At 41.9% G+C, this 17,226-nt stretch overlaps 1 protein-coding gene across 2 annotated transcripts in view; it reads right to left on the bottom strand.

The window, feature by feature from the left end:
• Tmep (Transmembrane endosomal protein) overlaps positions 1-17,226 on the bottom strand; it is a 113,000-nt gene that overhangs the window by 41,899 nt on the left and 53,875 nt on the right. For both annotated transcript variants that reach the window (XM_070079784.1, XM_070079785.1), the window contains exons 3-4: positions 6,859-7,024; positions 406-496 (exon numbers count right to left, since the gene is read on the bottom strand). In XM_070079784.1, coding sequence (XP_069935885.1) covers positions 406-496; positions 6,859-7,024 — 257 coding nt within the window. The remainder of the gene's footprint in view (positions 1-405; positions 497-6,858; positions 7,025-17,226) is intronic.

The following is a 17,226-nucleotide window of genomic DNA, read 5'->3' as shown; positions in this document are numbered from 1 at the left end:
GAAAAGAATATGAAGATAATTAAAAAAAAAAAAATACAGGTGTAATCAAGCATTAGTCTAACTCATGCCCTAACTTTTGATAGTGCTGCCAGAGCACAGCCCTGGGCCAGGCTTCCCACCTCAACCCTTACCCTAAATAATAACATTTGAAGTAACAGTAATTCTTCTAATGCCATTAATAAAAGGCATAAGTAACAAATTTCCTTTTATGATAACTATGTTAATAGTTAATGCACAATGCACAAATAATCCGCACATAGGAGAAAAACCTATGACGATATTTCACTCCGACTTGGACCATTAACTAGCCCCCACGTACAGGTTATTTGTGCAGTGCTCCAGTCACAGTACTGTGCCTTTTTATTCTTTATTATTACACAATATAAAGACAAGTACATAACTTACCTAATAGGTTTCCCTCTGATCTCACTCATGATGTTCCCTTCACCACCTAGGTACTCGTAGCAAAGACTTAAGAAGTTGTAGATTACAAATGCTGTTAAAAGTAAAGCAAGCTATTAGCCGGGGGAAAATGGGTTGCGAAGATATTTTAAATAACGTGGATCCAAACCAGTGCCTTGAAAGGATCAACTTTGTGGCAGATGAAGTATGCTCAAGGCATATTCCCCTAAGAAAAAGAAGTTAACTGTATATTTTAGTCTACTTGTATTTCATGAAGCTTTAAACCCATGAGAGCTATCCAATGCTAGGAATGTGAAGACGTTTGCACAACACTCTGGTGTCCTGGTGGTTAACGCTCTCGCTTCACACGGTGAGGGCCTGGGTTCGATTCCCAGCCAGAGTAGAAACATTGGACATGTTTCTTTCCACCTGTTGTCTATGTTCCCCATCAGTAAAATAGGTACCTGGGTGTTAGTCGACTGGTGTGGGTCGCATCCTGGGACACTGACCTAAGGAGGCCTGGTCACAGACCGGGCCGCGGGGGCGTTGACCCCCGGAACTCTCTCCAGGTAAACTCTCCAGGTAAACACTTGGGTATTTTTATTGAGGAAATGTTCTGCCAACTAATACCTTTATCATTCAGGCCTGTAGGGGGGGGAGGGAGGATGAAAGGCATTCAGGCTTTATTCAGGGAAGTGGAGCACAGATCCAAATTCCTAGATCAAGAGCCCGTCACCAACATCAAGGAACCTCCCTTGAGGGGCCAAACGCACAAAACCAGTGCAAGATGTGAAGGAATGTGAGGCATTCAGTTCCTCAGTTTTCCTTAAATGCCATCCTCACATCCTACAGTGTTTTTCTGTTTTGGATTAATAAAGCCACTGGCTAGCAAAATGGTCCCTGTCAGTTCTCTGACCCACATATATAGTAATGCTAGGAATGGTGGAGGATTTTTTTTGCTTCCATCTGCTAATCTCAGCCCAGTATCTGACCAGTCAGGCCATTGATAACACTGACCAACAAAGGTTTCAGTTCAGGTTTAAAAATGTGTTACTAATTTAGCAATGATGAATTCAAATCTGAACCTAGGTTTGTGCCAACATGTACAGTTTGTGAAATAGAACCCCATGGAGAAGATATCAAGGAAAGTTAATTATCAGCTTAATGGTTGACTACTGCTGGGCACTGGTGCATGACAACCATAATGAACTTGTGAAAAAGCCTGAAAACTGATGTAAATATATTTGTATGACGGGAAATTTCTTATTTTTGTTTATATATATACAGTATATAATGAATTTAGTTTTATCACTGCACGTATCTCCCCACTCATCATAGATCCAAACTTACTCCCTGTTCAGAACATCCACACTTACTACTGTGCAATCTGTGTATTGTGTACATCTACAGGACCTAAAACACTTTCTTGATAGTTGTGACAGGACCCACAGGCATAACACCAGACACAAACATCTCTATGACATTCTCCGTGTCCGACTAAACCTTTACAAAAATTCTATGTATGTCAAAGGCCCTAAAATCTGGAACACCCTACCTGAAAACTCTAGAACTGCAGACACATTCATCACCTTCAAAAGTACTGTTAGAAAACATCTTATCTCCCTGATACACCCTGTCAACTAACTACATGAAAACCACCTGGTGGTTCACACTTACACTCACTCACCCATTTGACTATAAAAACAGAAATACGAATCTTAATCTTAAAATAATGAATCCTAACTAGCCATATGTTTGCCTGTGATACTCCAATATAGAAACTATGTATTGTGCCAAAACAAAAGCATTTACATTGCTAAACTCACAAACTATAATTTAGTCACTTAGCCATAATACCAACTAACTCCATAATTTGTAATAATTTAGAGTTAAGAATTAATCGAAGTCTGCCTGAAATGCCTAGCCATACTAGGTGTCCTAGTGGCTCCCTCTGTAATTAGTATTTTATAACATGTAAACCACACAATATCCAAAATCTGTAAACCCCGTATTGTAATCCATATAGAGAATAAACTTGATTGACTGATAATCTTCAACACACCGGCCGTATCCCACCAAGGCGGGGTGCCCAAAAGGAAAAAACGAAAGTTTCTCCTTTTACATTTAGTAATATATACAGGAGAAGGGGTTACTAGCCCCTTGCTCCTGGCATCTTAGTCGCCTCCTACAACACACATGGCTTATGGAGGAAGAATTCTGTTCCACTTCCCCGTGGAGGCAAGAGGAAATAAACAAGGACAAGAACTAGAAAGAAAACCCAGGAGGGGTGTGTGTATATATATGCTTGTACATGTATGTGTAGTGTGACCTAAGTGTAAGCAGAAGTAGCAAGAGGTATCTGAAATCTTGCATGTTTACGAGACAGAAAAATGGACACCAGCAATCCTATCATGGAAAACAATTACACGCTTTCGTTTTACACTCACTTGGCAGGAAGGTAGTACCTCCCTGGGCGGTTGCTGTCTACCAACCTACTACCTTTATGATTGACAATATCTTCGTGCGTGCGTGAGCGTGTTTGATAGGAGTGAATGGAGACAAATGGTTTTTAATACTTGACGTGCTGTTGGAGTGTGAGCAAAGTAACATTTATGAAGGGGTTCAGGGAAACCGGCAGGCCGGACTTGAGTCCTGGAGATGGGAAGTACAGTGCCTGCACTCTGAAGGAGGGGTGTTAATGTTGCAGTTTAAAAACTGTAGTGTAAAGCACCCTTCTGGCAAGACAGTGATGGAGTGAATGATGGTGAAAGTTTTTCTTTTTCGGGCCACCCTGCCTTGGTGGGAATCGGCCAGTGTGATAATAATAATAATATCTTCGTATAATACAAAATCTATAATTATTAAGTTATGTGGGGTTCTTCAACATTAACCCATAAACGGTCCAAACGTATATATACATTCTCTCGCGTAGTGCCCCAAACGTATATATACGTTTCCTTTGTCATTCATTCAACATTGGCACGATAAGCCTGGGTCACCTAGACGTTAGAGAATGGGTGTGCGCACTCACTGTGCGCCATATGAAAAAAATTGGGGACGCTTGGGTACCATATGCTCTTTTTTCCTATTAAAAAAAGCTATTTTTTTTCTCAAAAAACTTGGGGCGCTATGTGAGAGAACATATATATATTTGGACTGTTTAAGGGTTAAGTGGCCATAATATTGATCACAAGTCCACCCCCCCCCCAAAGAAAAAAAAAATTATTTGTCAGAATAAACTTAGATTCATGATCAGCTCATCAAAGTTAGTTTAAAACAACCAATTTGCTTTCTGAACTGGATAACAAGATAAATTTTGTTGACAATAAGATTCTATCATAGGCTACAATTGAATACATGTTGATCCAATGGCTTTCTTTTAATAAAGATGCTCCTGTACCGAGTTTTAATACAGTGAAACCCTGGGTTTTGGCCGCCCTGGGATTGACTGCTTCGGGTTTCACCCACTTTTTTCGGCCAAATTTTGTTCTGCATCTCAGCTGTTGCCCCGGATTTCGGCCGGCGTACCAAACCTGTCTGCCTGCCCACGCTTGCGCGTCTGTCTGCACAGGCATCGTCAGCCAGTCTAGCGTTGTTTATCCTTGAGCGAACATTACCCTATGCTCTCAACCTGCCAGCCAGGGAGCCATCCAGACAGCCAGCCAGGAAGCCATCTAGCCAGCCAGGCAGGCAGCCAGCCATCCAGCTAGCCAGCCAGGCACCCAGCCAGCCATCCAGCTAGCCAGCCAGGCACCCAGCCAGCCATCCAGCTAGCCAGCCAGGCATCCAGCTAGCCAGCCAGGCACCCAGCCAGTCATCCAGCTAGCCGTTAATTGTGACTGAAAAGTGTGCAAAGTGGAATGAGTTGCAAACTTTTGTTGCCATATCTGCAACGTTTTCAGTGACAAAACCTTGTCCTACTTCAGGAAAATTATAGAGACGCCAGAAACAGAGCACTCGACAGTTATTTTGCGAGACGGGTCCAGTGACTCAAGCTGGTCCTAGTGACCTTAAAAGACAAAGAAGGGAAGTAACCCCAGATAAGGATTTGTTACCTGAAGTCTTTATGGAAAGGGATTCCCCTTCCAAACAACAAGTCCTCCCTCTTTCCTCCTCCCTATTTTCCAGATGCCAACAAGTCTCTTCAATAAAGGTAAGTAATTGTTATTTTATATGTTTATTTAAGTTTTAATTTATCTATATAATATACATATATGTATTTATCTGTGTTGTATGTAAAACTATAGTTATTATTTAAAAAATGTATTCTTTGTGAATATTTTTGTGAGTCTGGAACGGATTTATTTTATTTACATTATTTCCTATGGGAAAACTGCTTCGCCTTTTGGCCGTTTCACGTTTAGGCCTAGCTCCTGGAATGGATTATGGTCGAAACCCGGGGTTTCACTGTACTGATATTCCAAAATTACAGTAAGAGTACCTGGATGCTACAACACATGATAATAGCAAGAAAAATGACAGGAGGATATAAAGTTTTTAATGGGATAATTTATTTTGCTAGAATCTTTCCCCTGTAAGTTGTGAGTGTCATAAGAGGAGACTAAACTGCTGGGAGCAAGGTGCTAGTAACCTCCTTCTATATAAACTACTAAATTTCCAGGAGCAAGGGGCTATTACCCATCTGCATAAATTACTAAATGCTGGGAGCAAGGAGCTAGTAACTAATTTTGTATAAATTACTAAATGCCAGAATCAAGGTGCTAGTAACACCTTCTCCTTTATAAATTACTAAATGCCAGAAGCAAAGGGCTTTATCTTTGATATACCTTTGAAGAGTGGTGGTTAACGCTCTCGCTTCACACGGTGAGGGCCTGGGTTCGATTCCCAGCCAGAGTAGAAACATTGGACGTGTTTCTTTCCACCTGTTGTCTATGTTCCCCATCAGTAAAATGGGTACCTGGGTGTTAGTCGACTGGTGTGGGTCGCATCCTGGGACACTGACCTAAGGAGGCCTGGTCACAGACCGGGCCGCGGGGGCATTGACCCCCGGAACTCTCTCCAGATAAACTCTCCAGAAACTCTCAGAGCCTGGCCATGGGCCAGGCTTGTCTGGTGCTTTCCTGATCAACCAGGCTGTTGCTGCTGGAGGCCCACTGCCCCATGTATCCATCAAAGCCTGGCTGATCTGGTACCTGGTGAAGATGGTTGTCCAGTTTCCTCTTGAAAGCTTCTACACTTGTTCCAGCCGTATTTCTGATATCTTCTGGTAAGATGTTGAATAGTCTGGGACCCTGGATGCTGATACAGTGTTCCCTTACTGTTCCCATCTCACCCCTACTCCTCACTGGGTTCACTTTACATTATTTCCCTAGTTTTGAAAGTTCTCAATACCAACCCCATCATCTTCCTGGCTGTAACACCTCCTGTATAAATTACTAAATGTAAAAAGAAAAGCTTTATAAGGTTTTCTTTTTTGAGTCACCCAGCCTCAGTGGGAGATGACCGGCATGTTGAAAAAAAAAAATTGTTTTGTCGTACAGAACTCTGACAAGTCAGATTTGATAAAAACTGTACACAGAGCAAAACTCGCAATAAAAGCTTGCTCTGCACCTATGTCTTTCTTAATTACAATACCTATTCAATTAAAAATTTTCATGAAATATAGAGCATAGAAGCAATTTTAGTATATTAATGATTTACAATCAGCTGGTCACTATCTTGAACGGACATGGGATGCACAATAAACTAGCCACTACCATCCACAGGACAGACATGGGATGCACAATAAACTAGCCACTACCATCCACAGGACAGACATGGGATGCACAATAAACTAGCCATTACCATCCACAGGACGGACATGGGATGCACAATAAACTAGTCATTACCATCCACAGGACAGACATGGGATGCACAATAAACTAGTCACTACCATCCACAGGATGGATATAGGGTGTACAATAAACTAGCCACTACCATCCATAGGACAGAAAGGATGCATAATAAACTAGTCACTACCATCCCCAAGATGAATATAGGGTGCACAATAAACTAGCCACTACCATCCACAAGATGGACAAGGGATGCACAATAAACTAATCACTACCATCCGCAGGATGGATATAGGGTGTACAACAAATTAGCCACAGCCATCCACAGGACGGACATGGGATGCACAATGAACTAGCAACTACCATCCACAAGATGGATATGGGGTATACAATAAACTAGCCACTACCATCCACAGGAGAGATATGGGGTGCACAATAAACTAGCCACTACCATCCACAGGAGAGATATGGGGTGCACAATAAACTAGCCACTACCATCCACAGGAGAGATATGGGGTGCACAATAAACTAGCCACTTCAGTGGCAAACTCTACCTTTACAACCAACTCAATAAATTTAAACAAGCTATTGTGCAATTAACATGTTTAATTATCAAACATTCTCATTTTTCATAGTAATACAGTAAATGCTTAATTCCACGCACCTTCATAACAGTCCCTGACAGTATCAAAGTAAATATAATAATTGTCCTTGTTGAAGAAAAGTAGGGAGAGCCAGGAATCAAATGCATATATAGGCACGAACAACAAAATCCGCACAATCCATCTCTGCTCAGCTGGGTTGCTGTAGTACCGAAGGTGTTGGTATATCTGAAAAAAAAAAATTAACAATATAATATGCTGATATTAAACACTTGCAAAATGTGATGACTGTTACTGCAGGTTAAATAATTTACAAAACATTGCCTGTTTATTATGGAGTTTTTTAATAACATTGTTTACATTAACAATAACCGAGCCATCATTACCAATTTTTCCCTACTATATCTAATGCAATAAATTTTCAGCTATTATATCTGCTATCACCATTTCACTGGCAGAGTAAAATTGTCACAATACACTCAAATATTTTTTTTTTTTATTTCAGCATGATATGTTTGTAGAGATGAAGGACATTAGCTGTGCATGCAGCAAGCACAGTTATACAAAACATTTTGAACAAGCTTAGGTATTGTCGAAGCTTAACCCTTTCAGGGTCCTTCCCGTAGATCTACGGCTTTACGTTCAGGGTCCAAACCGTAGATCTACGCCATGAGCTCAGCTCACTCTGATAAACTGTGAGTGGTACATTTGGGCCTAGATATGAAAGAATACATCTATGTGGTATGTGTGCACCACATAAAACAGATCCTGCAGCACACTGTGTATAATGAGAGAAAAAAAATGAAATCATGATTTTTCGATTAAAACAGCAACTTTGCAGTGTTTTTTCGTATGTTTTTTATAGTTGTATTTGCGATTTCTTGGTCTCATTTGATAGAATGGAAGACATATTACAGAAATAGAGATGATTTTGATTGGTTTTAGCACTGGAAATGGCTTGAAACTGAGCTCAAAGTAGCAGAAATGTTAAATTTTTGCCGATATTCAAGAGTAAACAAACGACCTCACACGTCTAATACACGTCAGCTGGTGGGTCTAATATACATTCACAAATATGGTGATGATATTTATACAATTATTACAGTATTGCATAACAGTAAATCTTCTATTTTTTGGTGAATAAAAATTCATTATGTGAATAAAAAATCAAAATGGAATTTATTTGTAAAGCCTCAAAACATAACTAATGAACAGAGGAAATGTTAGTTTAGTGCCAGGAATGCCTACATTGTTCATTCTGGACCCTATTTTGAAATTGGAATATTTTGAACTTTGTGTTAAATTGGCCAAATTAACAATTTCCGATCACTTTATTTTGTAGTTGAAACAGTTGACTTGGCGATTTCTTGTGTTCAATCGATAGAATAGAAGTAATACTAGTGAAATAGCTAAGAATTTGGTTGATTGGAATAATGTAATTGGCCTAAAATGGGAGTCAAAGTCGGCAAAATCGCCGATTCGTAAATATCGCTGACATCAAAATTCGCGAGAGCATAATGTCAATTTTCCACCAAATTTCGTACTTTTTGTTTTATTACCTTCACAAAAAGATTCTCTACGATTTCATAAGAAAAAATAACAAATTTTTTTTTTTAAATTCTTGGACACTGGTGCGTGACTCCAGATTTGGGCCTTGGACCCTGAAAGGGTTAAACCATACCCATTTTTTCTGCAAAAGTTCTGTGGCTACAAGTCAACAAATTCCACAGGGGATATCCCCAATATTTAAAATGAAAAATAGGCTGCTGGACTACAGCATAAAAGTTATCTTTAGTTAACTAAGACAAGGAATTCAAATACAGACTACAGAAAATGTATATACAAAGCTTTCTGATGGTTACCAATTTGCAAACCATTTCTACAAGGATTTTCAACTTTGAAACGAATCATTTGCAAAGGACACAACAGTACAAATGATAGTTATGCATCATGTCCATACTGTAGCTTAGCCGTTGCAAAGCTTAATTTGGTTAAGTGCAGACCTATTATAATTTCAATTTGGGCATATCTTGTATGGTAGATATATGAAGACTTGAGTTTATTTAGGTATATGTACACAAGTGCAATTATCATGCCTAACATGTAAATTACCTAGGATAACCCCAAAAAGTCAGATGTACAGTAAGTCAGCCTATAGGGACATGATTTCTGAGAGATAATGGGAGCAATAGAGCAGACATCTCTCACATCTTTGGTGTACAAATGAAAGAACAGGTAAGCATAGCAATGACATGATGTCAGCACTAAGTGATGCTGTTGGTCTACCCTGGCAATACTAAACTATACAAAAGGTAGGCTTACAAAATTGCATGTGCTTTTATGTTGGAAGATACTGAAACATTAGTAAAGCCACTGCCTGAGCTCGGACAGGTTTTACTCAAGATACCTCATGAGCCAAAATGGACAAGACCCGGTGCCAGGACTATGCCAGTGAATCAAACAGGAACAGGATTAAATGTAAATGCCAACCACGAGCACAGCTGGCACACCCAATTAGGCGAACAAGCTGCTGTCTAGAGAGGCAACGTTTGAGAAGCAGCAGCAGGAAATGTGCTTTAATTTTTCATTCGGAATAATTATAAATACTACTTTATTTGCGATATACCTGTGGCTAATTTCGATAGTTTATATTCCTGCAGCCTGCTAGCCATGGGCCAGGCTTGTCTGGCGCTTTTCTGGCCAACTAGGATGTTGGCAACTCACTGGCCCACAATCCATCATAGCCTGGCTTCTACTGCACACAATCAGTAAATTGGGCACTGGAAGATAGTTAAAAAAGAAACTTGCAAGGAGTGCCAAATACCCTTGATCTGATACAGATTTTAAGCACTATCAGGCTGACTGTCAATCAATAAGCCCATGTCAGATATTGAGCTGCAGGAGGAAATAGAGGGGTATGAGGGAGCAATCTCCCTAATCCAAGGAAGCATTTCAAGGTAGATACGTGAGGGGGGGGGAGAGGGGGGAAAATGAGTAAGATGAGAGTGGAAGAAAGGCGGAGACTGTGGGGGTTGGGGAGTGAGGAAAGGTAGTGGAGATTGTGGATGGGGAAAAGTGGTGGAGATTGTGGGTGAGGAAAAGTGGTAGAGATTGTGGGTGAGGAAAAGTGGTGGAGATTGTGGGTGAGGAAAAGTGGTGGAGATTGTGGGTGAGGAAAAGTGGTGGAGATTGTGGGTGAGGAAAAGTGGTGGGGATTGTGGGGTTGGGGAAAGGTGGGAAGCTGTGGGGTTGGAGTGGGAAGTTGTGGGGATTGGAGTGGGGGAAAAGTGGGAAGTTGTGAGGTTAGAGTGGGGAAAGGTGGGAAGTTGTGGGGTTGGAGTGGGGAAAGGTGGGAAGTTGTGGGGTTGGATTGGGGAAAAGTGGGAGGTTGTGGGGTTGAGTGGCTGGATAATGATCGTTGTCATAGTAACATCAGAAGCAACAGGTGTGGAGGGAGTTACTGCTGCATACCTCAACACACACCCACCCACCTACGCAGCCTTTGATTCTCAAATGAAACTACTGTTATATCTGACCTAATAATGCGATGCCCTTGTAATAAGATTACACAGCCATATATTATGTTAATGCATGCAGGAAAACGCTTATATGTACATTCTGTTAGTTTTCTCGTTCAGGTTCCCCGATTATGGTGTCTGTGTGCGGCTAACATCATGATAAAAGGGATAAAAGTGCAACTAAAGTGACATTTTATTGTGGCAACGTTTCACTCTCCAGGAGCTTTGTCAAGCAGTAACGGCTTAACACTGTCGGTAATTCTACCAACATTAATAACATCAATATGATAAATAAGACATGTGGAACTCTTGGGTATCTTTATTGAGGAAACGTTTCGCCACACAGTGGCTTCATCAGTCCATACAAAGGAGAATCTTGAAGAACAGGAGGAGATGGAGGTAATCAGTCCCTCAACCTTGAGTCGATGTGGCCAGTCCATCAATCTTGAATAGAATACGGCATATGTGCGGAGAAGCTTATAAACCGTATGGCAGGAGAGGTGCAGCAGTCGTAGGTGGTGTTACATTTGTCCAATGTGGAAGTAGGTCGTGTCCAAAGGTTAGGCAAGCGAAGAATTCCCAAGTATTAAGATCCCAAGAAGTTGCAGTGTCTGACAGGATTGTAGATGAATGGTTCAGAGAACCGACACGTTGATATATTAGACACATGTGCAACTCTTGGGTATCTTTATTGAGGAAACGTTTCGCCACACAGTGACTTCATCAGTCCATACATCAGTTCTGTTCTTCAAGTTTCTCCTTTGTATGGACTGATGAAGCCACTGTGTGGCGAAACGTTTCCTCAATAAAGATACCCAAGAGTTGCACATGTGTCTAATTTATCAACGTGTCGGTTCTCTGAACCATTCATCTACAAACATCAACATCCTTATTAACGAGGCTATCAAACAAAGAGGATGACCTAAGACTGATGTGAAACATTACGAAGATTCGTTCCTGACTCTCTACTATACGGGAAGTCTGAGGCGGACTGCCCATACGGGTACTTGGACAGTGATGGTAAGACTCATATTCAACAGTCACTTGGACAATGACTTTGTAAATGGTCAAAGTCGGTCCGAAACGTCGTCGTAAGCTCCTCTCTCCTACGTGCGGGTTATTGTGTATTATGTATGATTGAAACTAAAATGGAACGCGTCTTAGTAGTTAATGAGCCGACCTGAGAGGTGACTAATGCCTGGACTGGTTTTTAAGACCCAGTCTGCTTCTGCATTTATTCCTCACCTAACGTCGTCGACAGGTTCTTGGAAACTGCGACTAAGTGAAACGACGTATAACAAAACCAATTTTATCATAGGCTAATTAATATAAAGAAGAAATAAGTTCCTAAGGCCAAAGATAGTGGTGCTGCAGACGCCATGACTATGGAGTATGTCGCTCTGGGTTGCTATTAAGTCGTATATTTATTATTAACATGTTATCATTTTAGGCATCAAATGTTCACTATTATATATGAAATACGCTACATAATAAAAACCGAATACAAACATCCATAAGGGAGGAAATTGACAGCGAGCATGGAGTTACGACGATGCATGTCCTCCATCCAGATATTTTTAAGTCTTTCCATAATTTTTCATTCCTGGCCGGGAATTTTTTTTTTCTCATCAAAGTTATAATGAAACGACACTGAGGACTTCCTATATGTTCATAAACTATTCATGGATGAAAGTCGTAATATTTCACTGCAAACATTATCTTTGGCAGCAAATGGTATGGTGATAACTGAAAAAATGAATGGATAAGTATCTATTCTAAAAAAATTGTGGCAAACTTGTTCAAACGCCATTTTTTTTAAGCTTTCAAACGCTTTGGGATTTACCTGTGACCTGTTTCAGAAATTTTCCTGCCCGGGGTCAATTAATCTATATTTTTAGTATAGGTTAACGTTATTCCTTTATTTTTTTTGATGAGTTTCAAGAGTCTTTTTTACGGTCAAAACCAGTCATAGCATGAACCAGTTCAAGAAGACTGCCAAAAACTGCCTAAGGAATGTTTACCTGGAGTTTACCTGGAGAGAGTTCCGGGGGTCAACGCCCCCGCGGCCCGGTCTGTGACCAGGCCTCAGAAAGATAAATTATTTTTTTCTAGCTAACACACATGTAAATGTAAATTACTTATTTTACCTTATTCCTAGTATAAATCCTTTATAGTATAATAATCAGGTATTAAAAGGACCCTAATGGAAATAAGCCACTGATTTTATTGGGTTATCCTGGATGGTTCTTTACATACATGCTGCTATGTATAATAATCAATGTAATTGTATTTGTGTATATCTGAATAAACTTGTTCCCGGAGCCCGGCCATGGGCCAGGCTCTTCTGGTGCCTGCCTGGTCAACCAGGCTGAAGCTAATTATAAAAATACAATTTTGCATAAAGGCGAGATTGCTTTCCTGCTCTTAATAGAAAAATGGGAACTACCTATTACACTGAGTGATCATGCATTTTTTTTCCTTTCAAAATTTGCATATCAGTCGCTTTACCTTCACAGTAACAAATCTACAATTGCCTACGAGGATAAGGTCAGTTAGCTTGCACGGCTAAAACCTAGAATAAAATACAATACTTCATTTCAATCAGAAACGATGCATATCCTATGGACCACTTTTTTTTTGCACATTTTTTGATAACTATGAGCTATGAACATTTATAGGAATTTTGAGAGGCAGAGTATTGATTATGGGCGAGAGGTCTGGTCGAGGGGAGGAAGAGTTCTTGGTATACATGGGATCGATAGTATTAACTGCCGGAGCTGAAGGAGGTCGGGGTGTACAAGCCCCCCCCCCCCCATCAACCTGGGCTCATCCTCCAGCTATGTACTATATGACCAGAGCTGCCTCAAGTTGTTCGTTTATAAGAACATAAGAAGGAACACTGCAGCAGGCCTACTGGCCCATGCGAGGCAGGTCCAAGTCTCCTACCGGCTTAAGCCAATGCCCTAAGCTAGTCAGGTCAGGTCACATTCACTGACTAAGCTATACATGCAAGTACAAGCTAATAAAAACATCAGACTTAGTCTATGTTTGGGTTATTTGTGTACTGTTTCAGTCACGGTATTGGGACTTTTTATTCTGTAAATGAATTGTAATGCCTGTGAAAAAAAAATAGAATAATCTTCCAATGGATGATTTTTTTCTTACACAGTGTACCTGTATGATGGACATGAGATGCATCTCGTTGAACCTTAATTTTCACGTATACAGTTGGCATCAATAATATGTCAAATCTTCTTTTAAATATAGCCTATTCTCCAATTAGGGCAGCCATGTGTATGATACAATCATACAAAAACAGCTGGATAACAATGTTATTGAGGAAGTAGCAGTCTGGTATGACTTGTTGAGACTACATAAGTATGATATACTACCCCCTCTTCATCTCCAGCACTGTGGGAAAGTGGGAGGGGTCATGACCCCCCTTGAAGGTAATTTCTCCTCAAGTCACTTACACGAACCGAACTTCGTGCATTTCATCACGCTCGGTATTAAAAGTACTTTAAATATTTGTTATTCTCAATTAGGTTCTCATTTCCGTATAAATAACCGCGGGGCGTAACTTGAGATTTCTAGCGAGTATTTTCTCACGAACGGGGAAGAAATGGTAGTATAACTCGCTAGGATATTACTGAACCTTGGTTCTCGGCGGAAATTTGACATTATCGTATATTTTGCGATATTTACAACTTACTGACACCATGGGATAATGAGTTAGTTAATGGGAGCGTCTGGCTAATCACAGCCAATGTTCAGGTAAGATAGTTCTATTTATGGCGATAACGGACTAAGTTAGGATCTGTCAGGTTTTCTCCATTTGCACAACATAAAAGAATCTCCGTGGCAGACCAAACTAAATATTGGTTAATACTGGACATACCAAATTAAAATTTATCTCCAAAATGCGTGTTAAGTTGGATTTGCATCCACTGGCCAGTGGAAGTATTCACTTCCTTCTAATTTACCAGTTTCAAAGGAAATGTTCCTCTAAAGCTAGCTACTAATGACTATCTTGAGTAAAACACACACACTACCACACACACACACTACCACACACACTACCACACACACACACACTACCACACACACACACACACACACACTACCACACACACACACACACACACACTACCACACACACACACACACACACACACTACCACACACACACACTACCACACACACACACACACACACACTACCACACACACACACACACACACACTAACACACACACACACACACACTACCACACACACACACACTACCACACACACACACACACTACCACACACACACACACTACCACACACACACACACTACCACACACACACACACTACCACACACACACTACCCCACACACACTACCACACACACACTACCACACACACACTACCACACACACACTACCACACACACACTACCACACACACACTACCACACACACACTACCACACACACACTACCACACACACACTACCACACACACACTACCACACACACACTACCACACACACACTACCACACACACACTACCACACACACACTACCACACACACACTACCACACACACACTACCACACACACACTACCACACACACACTACCACACACACACACACTACCATACACACACACTACCATACACACACACTACCACACACACACACACTACCACACACACACACACTACCACACACACACACACTACCACACACACACACACACTACCACACACACACACACACTACCACACACACACACACACTACCACACACACACACACACTACCACACACACACACACACTACCACACACACACACACACTACCACACACACACACACACTACCACACACACACACACTACCACACACACACACACACTACCACACACACACACTACCACACACACACACACTACCACACACACACACACTACCACACACACACACACTACCACACACACACACACACACTACCACACACACACACACTACCACACACACACACACTACCACACACACACACACTACCACACACACACACACTACCACACACACACACACACTACCACACACACACACTACCACACACACACACACACTACCACACACACACACACACTACCACACACACACACACAACCACACACACACACACTACCACACACACACTACCACACACACACACACTACCACACACACACACACTCCCCCACACACACACACACACACACACACACTCCCCCACACACACACACACACTACCACACACACACACTACCACACACACACACACTACCACACACACACACACTACCACACACACACACACTACCACACACACACACACACTACCACACACACACACACAGGAGCAGGAACCAAGGATCAGATGAGAATGGTTCTGGTAGGGAGGAGTGGATGGAGGAGCAGTGGAAAAGGATGGAACAAGAGTGGGAGAGAAAATTAGGAGAGCTTTCTGAAAAAATGGAGAAAGAGCTCTCTGTGAAATTGGAAAAGAGGTTGGAGAAGGAGACAAAGAATTGGGAGGCACAAGTCGGAACTGCAGTAGCCAAGATAAGGGTCCTAGAAGTTGAGATAAATAGGCTGAAGCGAGTTACAGGGGCAGTGACCAGAGAAGACACAGCATGTGAAGCTGCGAGGCCGAACAGGAAGGAAGGAATTATGAATTATGCTAAGGTCATATCAGCCTGCCAAGGAGGACCAAGGAGGGAAAGGGAAGAACAGCTGGTTGCAGATGGAGAGGGTGATAGGACGAATGCTGAGGCACAACCATGCTATCAAGAGCCACTGGAAAAATCAAGGGAGAAACTGACCACATACAGGCAGGATCCAGAGTCACAGAGGGTGAGGCAATGGGAGGAGGAAAGGGCAAAATCAGTGTTTATCCATGGGCTTCATGAGAGAGAGGAAAGGACACACACTGAAAGGCAGCAGGTAGAAAGAAAGGAGATTGAGAAAATCATCACGGAAATAGGTGAAGAGATGGACGAGATTGTAAATTTTCAGAGAATAGGGGGGTACTCGAAGGGGAGAAACCGACCAATCAAGCTGATTCTCAGGACGGAAACAGTGCGGAACAGGATCCTCCAAGAGAAACCACGATTGAAATACTCGGAAGAGTACAAGAGGGTGTTCCTAGACAGAGAGAACAAAATCAGAACGACAGCAGCTGAGGGAGAGGACAAAAAAGCGAAAGGAGCTAGGAAAAGAGACAAGGATGGAACCAGCAGACGTCAGTCAGAGCAGAACAGAACAGCAAGGGCAAGCACACACACAACTATTCTCAGAACCATACAACCTATCACACCATCCCAACACACACTACAGTCCATACCCACAGCCTCCACCCAACACCGAGCTATAGAATCCCACAGTATGCCACCAGGTCTCCCACCCTCAAAGGCCCCCCAAACCACAGTGTTGGAAAGGAAACTGAAGGTATGGTACACAAACGCTGATGGAATAACAAATAAGTGGGAGGAGTGGCATGAAAGAGTCAAAGAAGCATCACCGGACATCATAGCTCTCACAGAAACCAAGCTTACAGGTATGATAACAGATGCCATCTTTCCAACGGGATACCAAATCCTGAGGAAAGACAGAGGGAACAGGGGGGGTGGAGGAGTGGCATTGCTGATCAAAAATCGCTGGAATTTTGATGAGCTGGAGAGAGGAGACAGCGGAGAAGAAAGTGATTACATAGCGGGAACGCTTCACTCTGGAGGTCCCAAGGTGGTAATAGCAGTGATGTATAACCCACCGCAGAACAGCAGGAGGCCAAGGCAAGAGTACGACGAGAGCAATAGAGCGATGGTTGACACACTGGCTAGAGTGGCCAGAAGAGGTCATGCATGCAGGGCAAAGC

Source organism: Cherax quadricarinatus, unplaced genomic scaffold (genome assembly GCF_038502225.1).
Source record: "Cherax quadricarinatus isolate ZL_2023a unplaced genomic scaffold, ASM3850222v1 Contig16, whole genome shotgun sequence".
Taxonomy (NCBI): Eukaryota; Metazoa; Arthropoda; class Malacostraca; order Decapoda; family Parastacidae; genus Cherax; species Cherax quadricarinatus.
The sequence above is the reverse complement of the archived record's forward strand: the minus strand, read 5'-3'. Positions and strand labels throughout refer to the sequence as shown.